The 18,407-nt window shown below is 39.3% G+C and overlaps 3 protein-coding genes across 4 annotated transcripts; 1 reads left to right on the top strand and 2 right to left on the bottom strand.

Annotated features, from left to right (window-relative positions):
• Positions 1 to 1,132: 1,132 nt before the first annotated feature.
• l(3)07882 (Nucleolar protein 14 homolog l(3)07882) lies at positions 1,133 to 4,217 on the bottom strand. Its single transcript, XM_014245238.3, has 4 exons — positions 3,590 to 4,217; positions 3,017 to 3,514; positions 1,459 to 2,947; positions 1,133 to 1,398 (listed from the first exon to the last, which is right to left on the bottom strand). The coding sequence occupies exons 1-4, from the start codon at positions 4,098 to 4,100 to the stop codon at positions 1,293 to 1,295; spliced, it is 2,604 nt and encodes an 867-aa protein (XP_014100713.3). The 5' UTR covers positions 4,101 to 4,217; the 3' UTR covers positions 1,133 to 1,292.
• A 915-nt stretch (positions 4,218 to 5,132) lies between these two features.
• SF1 (splicing factor 1) lies at positions 5,133 to 13,122 on the top strand. 2 transcript variants are annotated; one of them, XM_036357940.2, is made up of 7 exons: positions 5,133 to 5,204; positions 5,286 to 5,480; positions 5,545 to 6,200; positions 9,429 to 9,560; positions 10,451 to 10,526; positions 11,533 to 11,685; positions 11,745 to 13,122. In XM_036357940.2, exons 2-7 carry the CDS (start codon positions 5,293 to 5,295, stop codon positions 12,913 to 12,915), a joined length of 2,376 nt encoding a protein of 791 aa, XP_036213833.1. In that variant the 5' UTR covers positions 5,133 to 5,204; positions 5,286 to 5,292; the 3' UTR covers positions 12,916 to 13,122. The 2 variants fall into 2 exon arrangements, with proteins under 2 accessions (XP_036213833.1, XP_014100711.1); XM_014245236.3 differs by having other exon boundaries at positions 5,138 to 5,480.
• Positions 13,123 to 13,126: 4 nt separating this feature from the next.
• Prx3 (Peroxiredoxin 3) lies at positions 13,127 to 14,448 on the bottom strand. Its single transcript, XM_014245237.3, has 4 exons — positions 14,247 to 14,448; positions 14,081 to 14,144; positions 13,785 to 13,926; positions 13,127 to 13,734 (listed from the first exon to the last, which is right to left on the bottom strand). Exons 1-4 carry the CDS (start codon positions 14,277 to 14,279, stop codon positions 13,272 to 13,274), a joined length of 702 nt encoding a protein of 233 aa, XP_014100712.2. The 5' UTR covers positions 14,280 to 14,448; the 3' UTR covers positions 13,127 to 13,271.
• Between the last annotated feature and the right edge of the window lie 3,959 nt (positions 14,449 to 18,407).

An 18,407-nucleotide genomic window follows, 5' to 3' on the forward strand; every position in this document is an offset into this window, starting at 1 on the left:
GGCGTGGTTGTAATCCGATTTCGCCCATTTACGTACTATAACATAGAAATATGAAAAGCATATTATGTACCGAATTTGATTGAAATCGGTTAAGCAGATCCCAAGATATGGGTTTTCACATAAAAGTGGGCGGTGCCACTCCCACTGTCTAATTTTGAACGCGGTTCCTATAAAGTCATCTCATACCATTCCAGAGATAAACTTTAATGTCTCTGGCGTGTTTAGTGCTTGATTTATCGCGCTTTTAGTAGTTTTTAAAAGTACCGTTATATGGGAAGTGAGCGGGGTTGTCACCCGATTTCATTTTCCCATTTTCACACCGTCGATAGAGATGCTAAAAACATTTTTTCCCAGTGAATTTTGTTTTTATAGCTTCAGTGGTATAGGAGATATGCACATTCAACTTATTAGGGGGCGGGAACACGCCCACTTTTGAATAAAATTTTAAACTGCAGATGCCCCTCCCTAATGTGGCAGTGGCAGTGGACCGATTGCTCCCATCTGCAATACCAAACGTCTTACGGTACCAAGAAATATGTGTACCAAGTTTCATAAAGATATCTCAATTTTTACTCAAGTTACAGCTTGCACAGACGGACGGACGGACGGACCTTCAACTCGTCTCTTCATCCTGATCATTTATATATACATAACCCTATATCTAACTCGATTAGTTTTAGGTGTTACAAACAACCGTTAGGTGAACAAAACTATTATATTCTGTAGCAACAAGTTGTGAGAGTATAATTAAGGCTCGTTCACAACAAATGTTCCCTACTAACACATTTGTATCTTAACGCTCACTTTATACCGGTACATCTGGTATGTCACATATATCTCAATTGAGTATGATTTTAATATAGTTTTCGTTGACGACAAGTAAAATATAGTTATAAAAGTAATTGAGTCTATGACCCTTAACATAACTTAATAAAATATGAAGTTTTGCCAACACCTGAAGGTATTTCCCCAGTTTTGATCCTTGCAAATTGGAAGAGTATGAAATATACGGTTAAACCCGAACTTAGCCCTTCCTTACTTGTTTTATAATATATTTTAATTTAATTTTCATGATTCCTTCATTATATAAATCTTCTTGAATTTCTTTTAATAAATTTCATTTTCGAAGTTGCGCTTTTTGATTTTTCCTTACATTGGATATTAAATAAAAAAACTAATTTTTTATTCGCTTATTCTGCATTAATTGTGACTTCAAATAAATCGTAACTCAATTATAAAATTAAATACAATAAATAACAAATAGTCTCTCATTACAATTAAATTTAGAATCTCTAGAATTTCTTTTTCTTCTTAATACGATCTAGCTCATTAAGTTCACCTTGTTGAATCGAAGCTTCTTGATAAATACGTTTTACCTTTTCTTTGCGCTCCAAATCACTGAAAAATTTAAGCATGTGAAATCCAACTAACTATTTTAAATATTAATGTAATACATACCTTTGAATTTGTTGTTCTATACGCATCTTTTGTAAGAATTCAGTGTCTCTTCGTATTTCTCTAATCGCACCTTTAGTTTCTCGACGTAATTTATGTATCAATTTGACTCTTTCCTCCTTATCTTTCGTTAATCGTGGTCGACGTTTGTCATCGTAAATTATTTCAATTCGTGGCTCAAGAAGTCGTAGCGCCTTAGGTTTCTTTTCAGGCGGTACAATTTTTGTTAATTTTTTAATTGAAACGTTTTCTAATACCGATTTGGCAGCTTTGAAATTAGTGTGCACGAATTCCGGATAGATATCCAAAGGTATGCGTTCAAATAACTCCAAAAAGGGTATTGCAAAATAGTTCGAACCAATACTCTCTTCAAGATTGGAAATAATGTCTTTTATCAGTTTCAGTGCTATATTCAAAGCACGAATTTTAAAGTCAATGGAATATGTAGTCAAAACTAAATCGTCTGATTTTAATAACTCCTCATTTAATGTTTCTTTTTCTTCAATTTCAGCAATAGCCAGTAGTTTGCTCATCGGTCCTGTGCTTTGAAATGGTGGCACAATTCTTAACATTTCGATAGGTCGCTTGGGTATACTCAAATATACAATGCCGTGTAAAAAATTCAATACTGCTGGCAAAAAACGTTTTGACAATCGAGAGAATTCAAAACAAATTGTTACCAGAAACAAGCCACCTGCTATCTCCTGCCTCGTCCTTAGCCGCGCCTTCGACAAGACATGTTGTATAAAAATATAACAGGGCGTAACTACTGCGTGACGAAAGTCTGACGTACTGCAGAAATTCGATACAAGCTTTAAAAATATAAGCGCTTCTAGTGGAGGAAACAATTTAATATTTTTTAGATAATCATTGTATTTTTCTTTGATAACGTCCAACAAAGTATTTGACAATTTATCTGGTATCATTTGGATTAGATCGTACATGTGAGGATTGAGAATATCTAATATTTTAAATTGTCTTTGTATGTCGTCTTGAGTAGCGTCAGTAAATAATTCATTTACATACTGCAAAAGAAAATCGAACAATTTGATCATTTTATCCTTATTGTTTATGCCATCTAGCTTTGGATTATTACATTTTATAAGGCGGTCAATAATGATACCTTGATCTTCTGGTTTACGCTTATACAACAATTTATTGAATCCGTCGTAATTATCGGGAATATCTATCATATATGGTAAATCATCATTAATGTATGGATTCGATATATTTTCGTTTTTACTTCCAGCAGCTTTAATATATATGTTTTTTTTTGAATGCACACTTCTTTCAAGATCTTCTGTTTCAGATTCGGAGTCAGTTACTTTCAAGTCACTCAAATTATCGTCGTCAACTCCTTTATCGATGCCATTTTCGTATTCTGATTCCTCTTCTTGATCTTCATAACTTTTTTCCTCTTCACTTTCGAGTTCGATCGATTCTTCCTCCAATTCCTTGGAAACATTTTCCATAAATTTTGTTCCCAGCTCACCTATAAAAAAAAATATGTACATACATACTTGTATATATACAAAAATCATAATTTCAATAACTTACGAACCATTTAGAGTATATGCAAGCGTCTCAAATTCGTCTTCAATGGAATAACCGTAATAGCCATCATCTAGTGCATCGGCTGAACGATGTTCAGTTTGCATGGTATTAACATCGACTTTTTCTCCGTCTACATGCATTCTTTTTAGTCGTTCTCTTTCCAATTCTTCCAATCTCTCTTTTTCCTGCTTAGCTAAATCCTCTTCGGACAAAAGTTTATCAGAAACTACACCCCTAGGTTCAAAAATCATTTCCTTCAAAGCTTTATCGTAATCATCAGGTTTGGACTTTTTTAGAACCTCTTTTTTGGATAATTTATCTACCAATCCGAGTAGCTCTTTATAATTTGAGTCTAACTTTTCTGTTAAACTATATATTTCGTCCTTTTCTTTAGCTATTTCTATTTTTCTCCGTTTTTGTTCTGCTATCATGTCTTCTATCGCCGACTGCCGATCTTTTGACAATTCGGGGTTTCCGCCGAAATTAGCAGTTTCCGTGAACTCGGCTATAAATAATTTCAAATTATGTTACTTAAGTTTATATATTAAGTTTTATATAAGGATATATAGTTTTAACGAACCATTTAATTTATCATCCTCCAAATCGTCATCATCAGAACGTTCGTCACGGAAATGTTCGATCTCCTCCAGTGTTTGACCTCGATGTGTCAAAATATCATCGTCATTTAAATTATACCTAGATGCTTTATTTTGTTTTAACTGCTCTACTTTTGCTGCCACAAACCGTGCATTTATAACGTCTTCACTCAGTTGATTACTGTTTTGAAATCTGCCTATTCTTCGGTCACGAAATTTGTTAGTTTTGTGTTTATTTTGATATTCAACCGCAAGTGTGTTTTTGCGCTTTCTAACGGCTTTTGCGCGTGATACACCAGGCAAACCTTTATCATGTCTGCAAGTGCGTCCCAGAATTTGAAACTTTTCTTTGTTTACATGGACCTCGAATGGATTTAGACGATTCGATGTTGCAGGTATTGCTGTTGCAAAAGGGTTTGCTGTTTTCGCCCCATCGGTTTTTTTCGAGTATACTTGATCCGCTAGTGTCTTTTTGTTTTTCTTTGCTTTTACCATAGCTTTACTAATGAAATGTAAATAATATATTAAATAATTTTTGATAAATTAAATTCAAGGAAATACAAATTTTATTTTAACTTTGGCACGTGGAATCATTACAGAGTTGTATTCCACGTCAGTGGTAACTGCAGTGATGAGGAAAATTTATGAATTTTGTTTTGTAAGTTAGATGGTCATTAATATACTCGCTAACTATTAAGATTTTCTAATTTTTCAATTTTTTTTTTAAGTATTTTCGGCAAAATTTTTTTTAAATCGTCTTATTTTAACGCGAAGATTACAAATTCGTGAGCGGAAAGTGAATTTTTTCAATGATATATGTATATATTTTCTTTCTGAACTGGAGGCCTTCGACCGCTCTTCAAAAGAATAACCCTAGTCGGTCCAACACGGAGTGTTTATAATTTAATTGTGTCAAACTCCTTTCTGCACCGGGGGTGTCCATAGTTCTTTAGCACCGAACTCCTTTTAGCAGCGGAAAAATTAAAAAAGCTTTTTCTTTTATATATATATGGTTTTTAATATAATAAAAAACATAACTTTTGTCAAAATTAACTTTCCGCTCACAGATTTGTAATCTTCGCGTATAAATAAGACGATTTAATAAAAATTCATTTTTGAAGCCTCCTATACATTTACCGTATTTTCTTATATTGAAATATATTATATAAATATAGTATATATATTTTCAATAAATCATGTTTTTAGAAGAAAAATTAAAATAACATAAATTACTTTATTATTTGTTTAATTTTCCGTTGGTTTATTTATTTTACTACATTGTTCCGTCGAATCGCCAATTTACATTCAAAATGTGCAATCCATCATACGCAATCCGGGTTTCAAAACATTTAAATATTTTATAGGTTCGCGATCCATGATCCATCAATTATTATATACTAAAGTTTCAATTAATATTGCGAACTTGGAGTTGCAGTAGTTGAGGTGTGAAATGCATTTGACTAGTCCGGCAATACTTTATATGATAATTTATAAATCAACTCTGAGTTCGAAATCTATTATTCTTATATTAATTTCGAAGGTGTGCGAAAAGTCGGACAAATTTTCATAGCTTTTCATTTAAAGTTGTGAAGAGTATTGGTTTGTGATTAACGTAAAATAATAACTTAATTGAAAGTATTGATATTTTCTTCTTCATATTTTAATCTCGTTTAACTGAAGTGTGACAATGAGTGAAACGCCTCCACATTCGAATGTCGGAGAAATGCATCCGCCTCAGACCGATAATGGCTACGGCGAACGTGAATACCGTGGCAAGCATGAGAACTCGGAGCGTTCCCATTCTAGTTCAAAAGAACATTACAGCCGGGATGTTAGAGAAAAGGATAAAGGACGAGATCGAGACAAAAAAAAGAGGTAAGTTTTTTATGTAATTTTGTTTTTTATTTTATTAAATTAATGTTTTATATTTATTTAAAAGGGACAGATCTCGGGATCGTTACCGCGAAAGGGAAAGTAAAGATCGTGAGCGGGATCGTCACCATGAAAGGGAAAGTAATGACCGCGATCGGGATCGCCACCATGAAAGTCGTGAAAAAGATCGGCATAAGAGAGAGCGGGATCGTGACCGCAATAGGGACGGGAATCGTGAACGCGATCGTGATAGAGAAACTGGCCGCGATCGTAAAAGAGAAAACTATGAACGTGACAGGGATCGAAACTCTCGTTCTCGTCGAAGTCATTCTAGAAGCCACTCGCGTCGGAGTCGATCGCGAAGTAATGATTATGATAGTCGAAGAAAACGCCGTTCACAGAGTCGTTCTGATAGACGTGATCGGCTTCGTGATAGCAATCGAGGCGGCCGGTCGAGAAGCCGTAGCTATGAAACTCGCAGGCATGAACGTAGCAGCAGAGAACGTGAACATAGTCAAGGAAATGCTGTAGATTCTGACTTTCGTACCGGGCGAGATCATCGCATGGAAACAATAAAAGAGGAGTCGCGTGAAAAGGGATTTGATTTAACCCAGACTATTCAAGAATTAATGAATAGTACAACTTCAACCAAAAATTTTGCTGCTCTATTTCAATGTTCCAACAGTAATGATTCCTGCAGCAATGGACCTTCTGAAAATTCACGTAAGTGGCCTATCCTAATTATTAAATTATTGTACTATTTAACGAAGTGCACCGCAGAAATACTCGACGGTTATTATAATATAAAGACAAAGGTACCATGTTCAGCTGCAAATTAATTTTAATTTTTTAGCTTGACTAAAATAAATGACTTCAGCACTGTTCTCTGCTTCCTATATTGAAATTAATTCCAAACTAATAAAAACTTTAAAAATTAAATTAAATGAAAACCAATAAATTGCGATAACTAAGCTCCACAATAAGATACATAACTGGTATTTGGTATAACGGATCAAATTAGGGAGAGGCATCTGCAGTTTAATTTTTTTTTGAAAAGTGGGCGTGATCCCGCCTTGTAATAGGTTTAATGTGCATATCACATCACACCTATCGACAGTGTGAAAATGGGTGAAATCGGGTGATAACCCCTCGCACTCCGCATATACCAGTTTTGATTAAAACTACTAAACGTGCTATAATTCATTAAATAAACTAAGCAGAGACGTTGAATTTTACACATAGAATGGTACAAGTATGCTTTATAGGAGCCAAAACAAAAATTGGACAAATGGCGTGGCACCGCCCACCTTACTGCCGTACCTAAATAAAAGCGTTTGACGGCGCGTTTTTTTACCGCTCAGCGTTAACGCCGACGCGACGTTACAATAGACAGTCTGTGCTCCCTTACTCCTCACCCGACCGCGATAACTGCTAAAGTACAGACAACAAAATCCTCAAATCGCTTGTCGGCAGCTCTTGGGGAAAAAGACAAAGAAACGTTGCTGGCAACATACAAGGCAATCGGCCGGCCGGTTCTAAACTATGCTTCTCCAATATAGTCGCCTGGATGTAGTGCATCGCAGACGAAGAAGCTTCAGACTTGTCAAAACACTGCACTCCGGACTATCACGGGATGCCTCTTGATGTCCCCAATAGAACACCTGAACGGTTAGGCCCGTATGCTTTCGGTTAAGGAACATAACGAGTTCCTCTCCAAGCAGTTTCTCCAGGGTGTTTTCGCAGAAATCACCCCTGCAGTCGTCTGATTGAAGCGGAACCGCCTCCTAGGAACATCAAGAGGTCCTTCCTTGATTACTTCGACGACATCAGACAGTATGCCGACCGGACTTCGGACGCAACGAACTTTAGACAAGCACTGACCGCCATTCACATCAACACCTTTACCGATTCCCTCTCAGTGAATGGCGTACTAGGAGTCAAACCACCACCTATAGCAGACCACCACCTATAGCTCGACCCCGACATTTCAAACAAATGTCCTGCGTGCAATGAGTCTCCGCATGATACTAACCACCTCTTTGCCCAACGAACCCAACTCATCTAACACCCATTTCCCTATGGTCCGACCCCGTCGAAACGGCTCGATTCCTGGGCCTTCCGTTAGGTGACTTCGACGACAACGAAACTATAACTTATCACCCAAGGGGGGCTGGGTAACCCTTACAACAACAACGCGGCCTCCATAAATCAAGCGGCAACTTCACGTTAAATTCTGACTTAAATTCTAAAATTTGTACAAAAGAAATGAAATGCAAATCGAATTAATTTATTAATAATACTTACATCCATTTGTACAAGCATTAAACATCGCGCGTCAAGAAAATTTTTCAAAAAATTACAATAACTTTGTTTTTTGCAGCCAATTTTATTTCTTCTTATCGCGCTGTCAAAGTCGAATTCTTCAACGCTCAGCGTTCCTACCGCGTTTATTTAAGTATGTGCTATGCAAAATTTATGGGTATGAGGAATTTTTGACAGTAATTGGCCGCTGCCGCTTTTATTTATTTACAAGCACGCCTACTTTCCATATAACACAATTTTAAATTCCATCTAATTCTCTCACTTTCTAGTATGCAAATTAAGCATTAATAAATGTATCCAGATACAAATTTTTACGAATGATTGCTTTAAAGTATGCCACCTTATGACCAAAAAATTTCCAAATCGAACCAAAACTTTTCAAGCCCCTAGGTACCGAATATGTGGACCCCAGTACATATAGTTGATTATTTACCGAAAAGATCGGTCAATACGTATGATATATAATTGAAATTCAAAGAGAATCCTTTTCTGATAATAGTATGTCCGTATGTCAAAACTGGGTTGAATCGAGTCAATACTTTCCTTAGTCCCCATATACCTAATGTAAAGATTCTTGAACTTCCAGGTGACTTTATACTGCATAGCAAATATCGGCCAATATGTGAGTTATCTCAATGAAAATTAGAGAGCGTATTTTGCTAGTAACAGTGAAACTTTGTGCCTTATATGGATAAAATTAGGTAAAAACTTGAACTTCCAGGTGACTTTATACTGCATAGCAAATATCGGCCAATATGTGAGTTATCTCAATGAAAATTAGAGTGCGTATTTTGCTAGTAACAGTGTAACTTTGTGCCTTATATGGATAAAATTAGGTAAAAACTTGACCTAACCCCCATATAACTAATGTAAGGATTTTTGATCATCCGGCTGACTTTACTCCATATGATTGGTGATGGTATATGAGATAACTTAATGAAACCCTGAGAGCATTTTATTAGTTTGTGGCATGTTAATAGTATGTGGTATTGGCAAAAATTGCTAAAATCGGTCCAATACTACCCCCAACTCCCATATACTATATACACATTTTCTCTATTCTAACAAGTTTTATATCGAATATGTCGGTCAGTGAGTATTATTTATATATAAAATTGCTTCAAAATATGTTCTCGAGTATACCTGAGTAATGTCAAAAGTAGTGCAACCCACCCTACCGCCAATATCCTCCGTAAAATGATTTCCGTCTTTCAACCTGTCTTTTAACATTTAGGTTGGTCAAAATGTGTGATATTTTAGTGAAATTAAGTTACATATCTCATTTGAAAGTGTATTTAATATAATTTAAGCTGACGCGAACTAAAATACAAATATAACAATAAAACGAAGTCTAAGTTTATGACCTTCAATATAAGTCAAGAAGATACGAAATTTGATTATAATTTATTCACGATTTCATCGAATAATCGATCTTAATTATTTCGCAACATTTTTTAATATAAAGTTTTGCCAGCAAGGAAGGAATTTCCCGGGCTTTGATTCTTGCAAGTTGCAAGAGTATAAAATGTTCGGTTACACCCGAACTTAGCCTTCCCTACCTTTATTTGGTTGGTTACTATTGATTTGGTTGGGGATTAAAACCCAAATATATATTTTTTTTATTTTTAGAAGACGGAAGTGATCGCAAACGGCGTAAAAGATCAAGGTGGGGAGGCACCGAAAATGACAAGACATTTATACCTGGTATGCCAACAATCTTGCCTCCAACTCTGGACTCTGCACAACAAGAGGCATATTTAGGTAACGTTTAAATACATGTTTTTTTGTATATATATTTCTTTAAATTAAGCAAATTTTGACACTATATGAATAGTTCTAGCTTTAAGAATGAAATTAGACTAAATAATCATAGTGATAAACAGCAAAATTTCATCGATCTCCATGTAAACGTATTCTAATTGCGCCTAGGCAGATAAGCGTCGAGATAGCAGTCAACGGCAGCCGAGAATCAATTTTTAAATTATCTATTCTTTTATTCAGCCCTTTATTAACATATCGTTTACTTTAAAGGAAACTACAAAAGAATTCATATCCGTATACGGCCATCGTGTTTGGGTTTAGTTGGAATATATACTTTAAGTAAATACTTTTCTTAAGCAGATGTTGTTATGCTAATCAGTTTTTTGACAAATTTTAAGGTTTAACAGCCAACTCCCGTCCGTATGCACAGGATGCACTGATCATATCAAACATACCATTACGAGAAGCGATAAATTGCTATCTTAACTTAACACACGTGGGAATTTGAAGTAGTATCTTTATAGTAAATTAAAACTTGTAATTTGTGCTCTAATAACATTGTTGAATTCACGAATAATTATAAAATTTTATTAGTTTTACCATGAAATATGTAAGTATTCCTAAAGGAAAAAACTACGCTTGTGTCCTGAGAGGCAGTAGGCAATTTTTGCGGTAGCTGACTAATGGCCAAATATTTCCAAAATCATATGAAACATCGCAGCAATCCGCAATCCGCTATACACAGTTTTATACAAAAATCTAATAATTAATTTATCCATATTTTGTTTTTATATACAGTTATTGAAATATCCAAATAAATCATTGTAACGTTTACTAATGTTGAGGCATGCCTCAATTCTCTTTCTTTTTTTAATCCATTTTAATTGCAGTTCAACTAGAAATCGAAGAAATCAGCCGCAAATTGCGCACCGGAGATCTGGGAATACCGCAGAATCCAGAAGAAAGGTTTGAATTGCTTTGTACACAATCACTCACAGTTGCTTTCTTATACATCTGCAGCCTAGCAGGAGGCATCAACTTCGCGCCTGTACTTCGCGCTACGACATCTGTGGTGACCACACTCAATGAATGAAAAATAATCAGGTTTAAGTAATGCTTTATTAACATAAAGCATTCCGAACGTTGAATAATGTTATGTGTTAATTTCAACTAGGGGTTCGGGCATATTTTTGCAATCTTCCGAAAGAAATTTTTTCATAAAAGATAGATTTACATAAATATTTCTTAATTCAAATATTTTTGAACAATGTATAAATTTTAGAAGAATATTTTAATATTTTTGTAACTTAAATTACTCGTAAACAGTCTTCGTCCTTAAAGTCAGGTTATATTTACTACAATATACATTTATTTGCCATTATTAATGTCAATGGAGGCAAAATTGGTAGGTAAATGTATTCTTTACACTCGTCAGAATTAAGTTTTCTGTAAGATTTGTGATTTTATTATGGATGGGTATTAATGCTAAGGCATTGATAATAGTTTTTATTTTCCTTTAAAATTTACTTAAACAGATTCCCACTAATAAAAGACTAATTTTCTTTTTCATGGCTATGAGCAGATAAGACAGTAAAGCCAAAATATTAAATTCCAACGAGGCTCATGAACGATTATTCAATCACGATTTCAGAATTAAATTGGGGTGAAATATGGCGCTGTGCATCGGTCAAAGTTAATAATTAAGATACGCTATTAATTAAAATTTTTCTCTTTTACCCCCAGCAAGAGTGAAAAGTATCCAGACGGTTCTTTATTTCAATAATGCAAAATTAATTTCCAGAATATGTTTAGGAACTTAGGTTAAGTTATATATATAAATACGATAATAATACAGCCTTTAATTATTATTTTTCAACAACATGAAAACTTCATACGTATTAATTGTGCGCCTTCAACTATTCTACAAAAACTGAAATTAAAAAGGAACCAATTTTATTTGTATCTTTCACAGGTCACCATCACCTGAACCCATTTATAGTTCCGATGGCAAACGGTTGAACACACGGGAGTTTCGTTTCCGCAAGCGTTTAGAAGAACGTCGTCATCAATTGATACAGAAAATGCAAAGCGTTAATCCAGAGTTCAAACCTCCAGCAGATTACAAGTAACATACAAAATAAATATTTTTTTTTTGTATTTTGTAGTATTAAATTTTTTCCATAGGCCGCCTGTAACACGCGTTAGCGACAAGGTCTTAATACCACAAGAACAACACCCAGACATAAATTTTGTTGGTTTGTTGATTGGTCCACGTGGAAATACTTTAAAAGCTATGGAGAAGGAAACGGGAGCTAAAATCATAATCCGAGGCAAAGGTTCCGTAAAAGAAGGGAAAGTAGGTCGAAAGGATGGCCAACCCTTACCAGGTGAAGATGAGCCTTTGCATGCATTCATTACTGCACCTAATCCAGAGGCTGTGAAAAAAGCTGTTGATAAGATTAAGGATGTTATTCGTCAAGGCATTGAGGTTCCGGAAGGTCATAATGATTTGCGACGTATGCAACTCAGAGAATTGGCACAATTGAATGGTACTTTGCGCGAAACTGATTGTCCACGTTGCACAAATTGTGGTTCAAGCGAGCATAAGTCATGGTTGTGTCCCGACAAACCCAATGTGACAAACAGTATCGTTTGCACTTCATGTGGTGGAGCAGGTCATATATCGAAGGACTGTCGTAGCAAACGACCCGGGGCCGCTGGGGAAGCAACTACAGAGGACTCACAAGCGAAAATTGACGAAGAGTACATGAGTTTAATGGCTGAACTAGGTGAAGGACCATCACCAAATGCACAGAAAGCAAGTGTCGATCCATTAGCGCAAGTGCACTTAAATCGCGGTTATAGTCTATTTGATAAGAAGCCAGCGCAAACATTGGCAATTCAAGCGCCACCACCCACAATTGCCCAACCGGCCCAATCAACCGCGCCGGTAATTCCGACTGGGCCACCGCCACCGCCTATTCCTCCAGCGTGGGGAGGTGCAGCTGGTCCAATGCCTCCATTAATTCCGCCGCCATGGATTAGTGCACCACCACCACCACCTGGTAATGAATCGTTACCACCACCACCAATACCAGGCGCATCATTACCACCACCACCGCCTGGTACCGGTCCAATGCCACCACTGCTTCCTCCGCCTCCCGGTACCCAAGCACCTCTGCCTCCATGGACACCACCAACTCCGGGAGGTATGATGCCACCAGGGTTCGGTGGTTGGGGTGCTAGTTTCATGCCAGCTCCACCATGTGTACCACCACCACCTCCTTGTGCCCCACCTCCGCCTGGAATACCTGCTCTCAATCAACCACCTCCACCACCGCCACCATCCAATTGAATTTGATTTATACAATAAGGGATAGCAAAGTTAAAACTAGTTTCAAATCGTGTTAATTGCTTCATACGTTTATATTTCCCCAAGTACTGGAGCACTTAAAAGAATGCTATGATAGTTTAAGTTCGCTTTGAAAATTAAATACTTTGCAAACTGTTCCGTAATCCCTGAAATTATAATTATAAATATATAATAGTTTTTAAATACAAATTGGTAGTTTTCAAATTAATTTTATTCACTCAATAAAGCTATACACAACTAGTTGTCCAGGACTCTTCATATATATTTACTTTAATTATAAATTGCAGTACTGAATTTTAATGGATAAAAAGAAGAAAATATAGAGAAAAAGTGCTTCCTTATCCGTGCTTTTTGAAATAATCCTTCGAATCAGCTACGTCTGGCTTGATTGTGTCTGGATTCTTATCTGGGTGCCAATTTGCTGGACAGACCTCTCCGTGTTCATCCACAAATTGGAATGCCTTTATGAGGCGTAGTACTTCGTCCACTGAACGGCCGACCGGTAAATCATTAATAGAGTATTGACGTACGATACCATTGGGATCAATAATAAAGGTGCCACGCAAAGAAATACCTTCATTATCTAATAGAACGTCGTAATCACTAGAAATTTTTTTGGTTAAATCAGAAAGAAGAGGGTAACTTAGGCCGCCAAGCCCTCCATCTTTACGATCCGAGTTGCACCAAACCAAATGACTGAAATGTGAGTCTACAGATACTCCAACTACTTCAGCGTTTAATTTTTTGAATTCTTCGATGCGTTCGCTAAATGCAATAATTTCAGTAGGGCAAACGAAAGTACTAAAAAAAAACATAATTAATGAGAGACAAAAATTCAACAAAGAGCTTACAAGTCCAAGGGGTAAAAAAATAAAACTAAGTATTTTCCTCTGAAATCTGCAAGCTTTATTTCTTGAAAGTCATTGCCCACAACGGCCAAACCTTTAAAGTCAGGCGCGGCGCGTTGCACTTTGACGGCCAGAAGTGGAGCAGCTGGGACAGAGATACAAATGTTATAGAATTAGTTGTTAAGTTATAAATATAATATATTTGGTAAATGTATAGTTTAGGTCCACAACTAAGGAGGCCTCAAAAATGAAATTTTATCATATGTATTTTCTATTAGAATACTTTTTGGAAATCTTACTTTGATTTAAAAGCCGGCTAACAGCTATTTGCTGACTACTCGCCTTGTGGCATAAAGTTGGTACCTAAACACCGCAGAAAAACAAGAAAAACATGACAAGATAATTGCAATTACGTAATTAATTATATTAAGTATATTTTTTTTTGCCTCATTTTAAAGGACTTACGTTTCGGAACAGCGCCCTTGCAAAGAACGACATTGTACTGATATCTGCTAAGTTCTTTTTATCGCAATTATTTGTTAGATATCGTCAATACAAAACTATTTCCGTACTCATTAATAATTATTCGAGATTATGCCGGCGTATTTTAAACGAAAGCTTAAAAAGAACCAACAGCTGACAATTTAGCTGTCCCCACTAGCAATGTTGTTGCAATTTAAAGTTTTTCCCTCTGATTCTGGCCCATTCTCGAATTTCTTCGCTTTGATTGGCAATCATACTTTAACAACAAAGCGAAGTTAGCAAAGGGTATGCCAGAATGAACACTTTGTTTTCCGTGCTTCTTTTTAATGTTGCTTGGCAAAGCGTAAAAAGATGAGAGTTCTCAACATTTTGCTTTGCCCCATTGTGAACGAACTCATACAAAAGCTAATATCGAACTTTTCTGTCAAAGCAAATGTCTGAAGCAAAAGTTGTACTCAGCTACTACAAATTTTCAACGACTAAAACGGCCAAATGCCTTCAAAAAGGTTCACATCTGGTATAATGTGTTGCCATGTTATGCTATAAAATTTATAACTTTAAGTATGTAAATAACTTCCTCTGCGAATGGCAGGCACCTTGCCGTGGTGCAGGGGCTTAGGTCGTAAGGTATTCTCGGCATCTCCCAACCAATGTGAGAAGTGCTGCCTAGCACCTCTCACGCGGGTTGTCAGAAGCCGCATGCGGGCGATAACCAAGAGCTGCCACCTTCTAATCCAGGGTGTTATGCGACTCCCGTGCCTATTGGATGATTTGCAGCGAGGAGGTAAATTCGGCTGTATTCAGGCTTGTACGGAGACTTCCTAATACCGGGCCGCATAGGGAAGTAACGGTGGCCTTACCGCGTCATGGAGCTCTTGCGCGGTGGACTTTTGCGTTCCCTTTATAAAACGTTGACCGGACGGCTCGGCATGTCGAGCCTACGGTCGTAAGAACAAGATGGAAACAATTAAACAAAAAACAAAAACCACAACAACGGACACAAAAAGGCAACAACAACAGCAAACGGACATGGACAAGGCCATCAAAACCAGCGCCGGTGTAGGTAAGGGAGTTTCAGCGGCTAAACAAAAGTTTAAGAGCGGGCGCTGTTAGTGGTGCATGCAAGGGATGACGACGACGACATGCCCTCGTGCAGCGGCGCTCAGCAGGTGAAATTGAGTGCGGCTGCCGCGGAAAAAGCGAACCCCAAAGAAGCTCCCCCGAGCAGGATCACCTGCTTGGACTCGAGCGACTCGAAACGGGCATCTACCGAGGGGGTTCGCAAACGGAAGCGGAAGAGGGGAGGCAGACTACCCCCTCTACCACCAAATGGGAGTCCAGGCGGACAGGACGATCCTAGGAGGAGAGGCATAAGCGGTGGCAGCCTCAAATGGTATCTCAGGCACCTCCAGGAGGGGAAGACTCCGGAGGAAGCCGAAAAGTTGGCGCGTAACAGGGCGAGGACACAATGCCTCCCCTACCTCGGAGAAGCGGAATGGTGGCAATACGCAGCAGCGGAATCGGTGGTCCTGAGGCAATTTAAGCCGAAGACGGCCACCGAAAATGAAGCGGTAGAGAAGATGCTGGTAGATGAGGTTGCGACTCATCCCGGCACCAGCACGGCGGAGCAGGCGGCAACTGCTGGAACCACGGTGAAGGTCCCTACGGAGAAGGCTGGCGATCAAGGGGGGCCGCTACCCTCCACGCAAGAGCTTCTCGAGGGACTCAGGGACCTAGCGGGTAGTAACGCGGAGGAAGGCGAAGTTGAAGAGGTCCTCATGGAATCGATCCTATAGTGGGTCCACAAATTGAAATTGCCCAGGTGAAGCTGCATCACGCGGCGTCGGCCTCGGCCGTCATTGCGAGCAGGTTCACAGCGGATGGCCTGGGCATTCTACTGATCCAGGAGCCATGGATCTACAAAGGAGAGACCCAGAACCTGTATACTAATTAGGAACGATATTGATTACTTTTGTATTTCAGAGTTCCTAACACAAGACCTGGTCGCTGTGCAGGTAAAATGTAACAAAGGAGCGGACTTCGTCCTGGCAGCGGCCTACTTTCCGGGAGACACGCCGACAGCACCCCCAGAGGTCGTCGGGATCCTCGTGGATGACTGCAGAAGGACCAACCTGCCCCTCGTCATGGGATGCGACGCCAACGCCCATCACACTGAATGGGGCAGCACGGACTGCAATACACGGGGTGAGTCTTTACTTGAATTTATAGTAAGTAGGAACTTAAGCATTTATAACTAGTGTAAGAAGGGAGGTGCTTGACATCACTCTTGGTAACGAACTCATGACAGGGCTGATCGGGCAATGGAGAGTGTCATCGGAACCCTCCATGTCGGATCACCGCATCATAAGATTCGCACTAGGGGTAGAGGTTAAGCAACTCCCTCCCAGGCGTATCCCCAAAAACGCGGACTGGGCCACCTTTAGGGATACGCTTGAAAAAAAACTTAATAGGAGGGGGCAGCTGGATAGCAGTGCCACTGCTTCTGGACTGGAGAGTAGATTGTCTGCGCAGAGGAAAGAGCCACGGCCCTTCTACGTGCGCATTTCCCGGAAACACTTCGAGAAGACCTAATTCGACCCAGAGTCGAACGAAAGCCAACTCGCTTAGATTGGACAGCCGCAAAACAGCTCTTCACTGCGGACTCCATTAAGTGGGCTGTGGCCTCCTTCGAAAAATATAAGTCTCCGGGTGCGGATGACATCCTTCCAGCTTTTATGCAACAGGGGGGGCAGGTCCTACTACCCCACCTTGTTCGGCTGATGATGGATAGCCTGGCGCTGGCGTATATCCCAGAACCTTGGCGCATTGCAAAGGTGATCTTCATACCCAAGGTAGGAAGGAAAGACTATTCGTTGGCAAACTCGTTCAGACCAATAAGTCTAACTTCCTTCCTACTGAAAAGCATGGAAAAGATCATAGACCACGAAATAAGATCGAAGGTGCTGAAAGCTGCACCGCTACACGCGACGCAGCATGCTTACAGGGCAGGCCGATCAACTAATACTGCTCTGTATCAGCTGACCTCAGAGATCCGAAGTTCGTTAGACGGGGGTGAGTTGCTGTTATGCGCCTTCCTTGACATCGAAGGTGCTTTTGACAATACGTCACACGAGAGCGTGTCAAAAGCACTAGAGAAAAGGGGTGTGGCGATGCCGGTGCGCAGATGGATTGAAGCAGTACTGTGCACCAGGATTGCCGAAACCACAGTAGGCGACACTAAGATTCGTCTTGGCATAACAAGAGGCTGTCCATAGGGTGGAGTGCTATCCCCCCAACTCTGGAGCCTAGTTGTGGACGATCTTCTCGAGCTGCTAACTAGCAACGGAATCCGCTGTCAGGGATATGCGGACGATATTGTTATATTAGCTAGGGGTAAATTCCCAGACACTCTCTGCGATATTGTACAAAGGAAATTAAGGCTGGCAAAGGAATGGTGTAATGGGGTTGGCCTAAACATCAACCGCTCCTAAACTACGATCATACCGTTTACCAGACGCAGGTTGCTGCCAGGCCTCAAAAACCTATCCCTAGGTGGAACGGAACTGGAGATGCCCAGCACGGTAAAGTACCTGGGCCTCACGCTGGACTCCACTCTACGGTGGAAGCAGCATATTGACCTAACTGTAGCCAAAGCTACGAAAGCGCTCATGGTGTGCAATCTTGCTGGGAAATCATGGGACTGCAACCCAAGGATTATCAGATGGTTGTACACCATGGTTGTGAGACCGATCATAACATATGGAGCGGTGGCCTGGGGTTCCAAAGCATCGCAGACCTCGGTAGGACTTCGACTATCGAGGCTGCAACGACTTGGCTGTATCTGCGCGTCGGGCGCGATGCGTACGTGTCCGACTGCAGCACTGGAAGTAATGCTGGAGCTAACACCATTACATATAGTGATCGAGCAGACGGCCAAACAGACCTTCTTCCTAGGGATAGCATTACCAAAACAGTAAGCTTCACTAGGAAGTTCAGGGTTACCCTTGGCAGTAAGGCAGAATGGAACGATTCCACGCTGGACCTACTACTAAGGAACAGTACCATTAAGTGGCACACTGACGGCTCGAAAACGGAGGAGGGGATTGGAGCAGGGGTCGCAGGACCACGCACCAAGCTCTCCAT

This window comes from Bactrocera oleae, chromosome 2 (assembly GCF_042242935.1).
Source record: "Bactrocera oleae isolate idBacOlea1 chromosome 2, idBacOlea1, whole genome shotgun sequence".
NCBI classification, from domain to species: domain Eukaryota; kingdom Metazoa; phylum Arthropoda; class Insecta; order Diptera; family Tephritidae; genus Bactrocera; species Bactrocera oleae.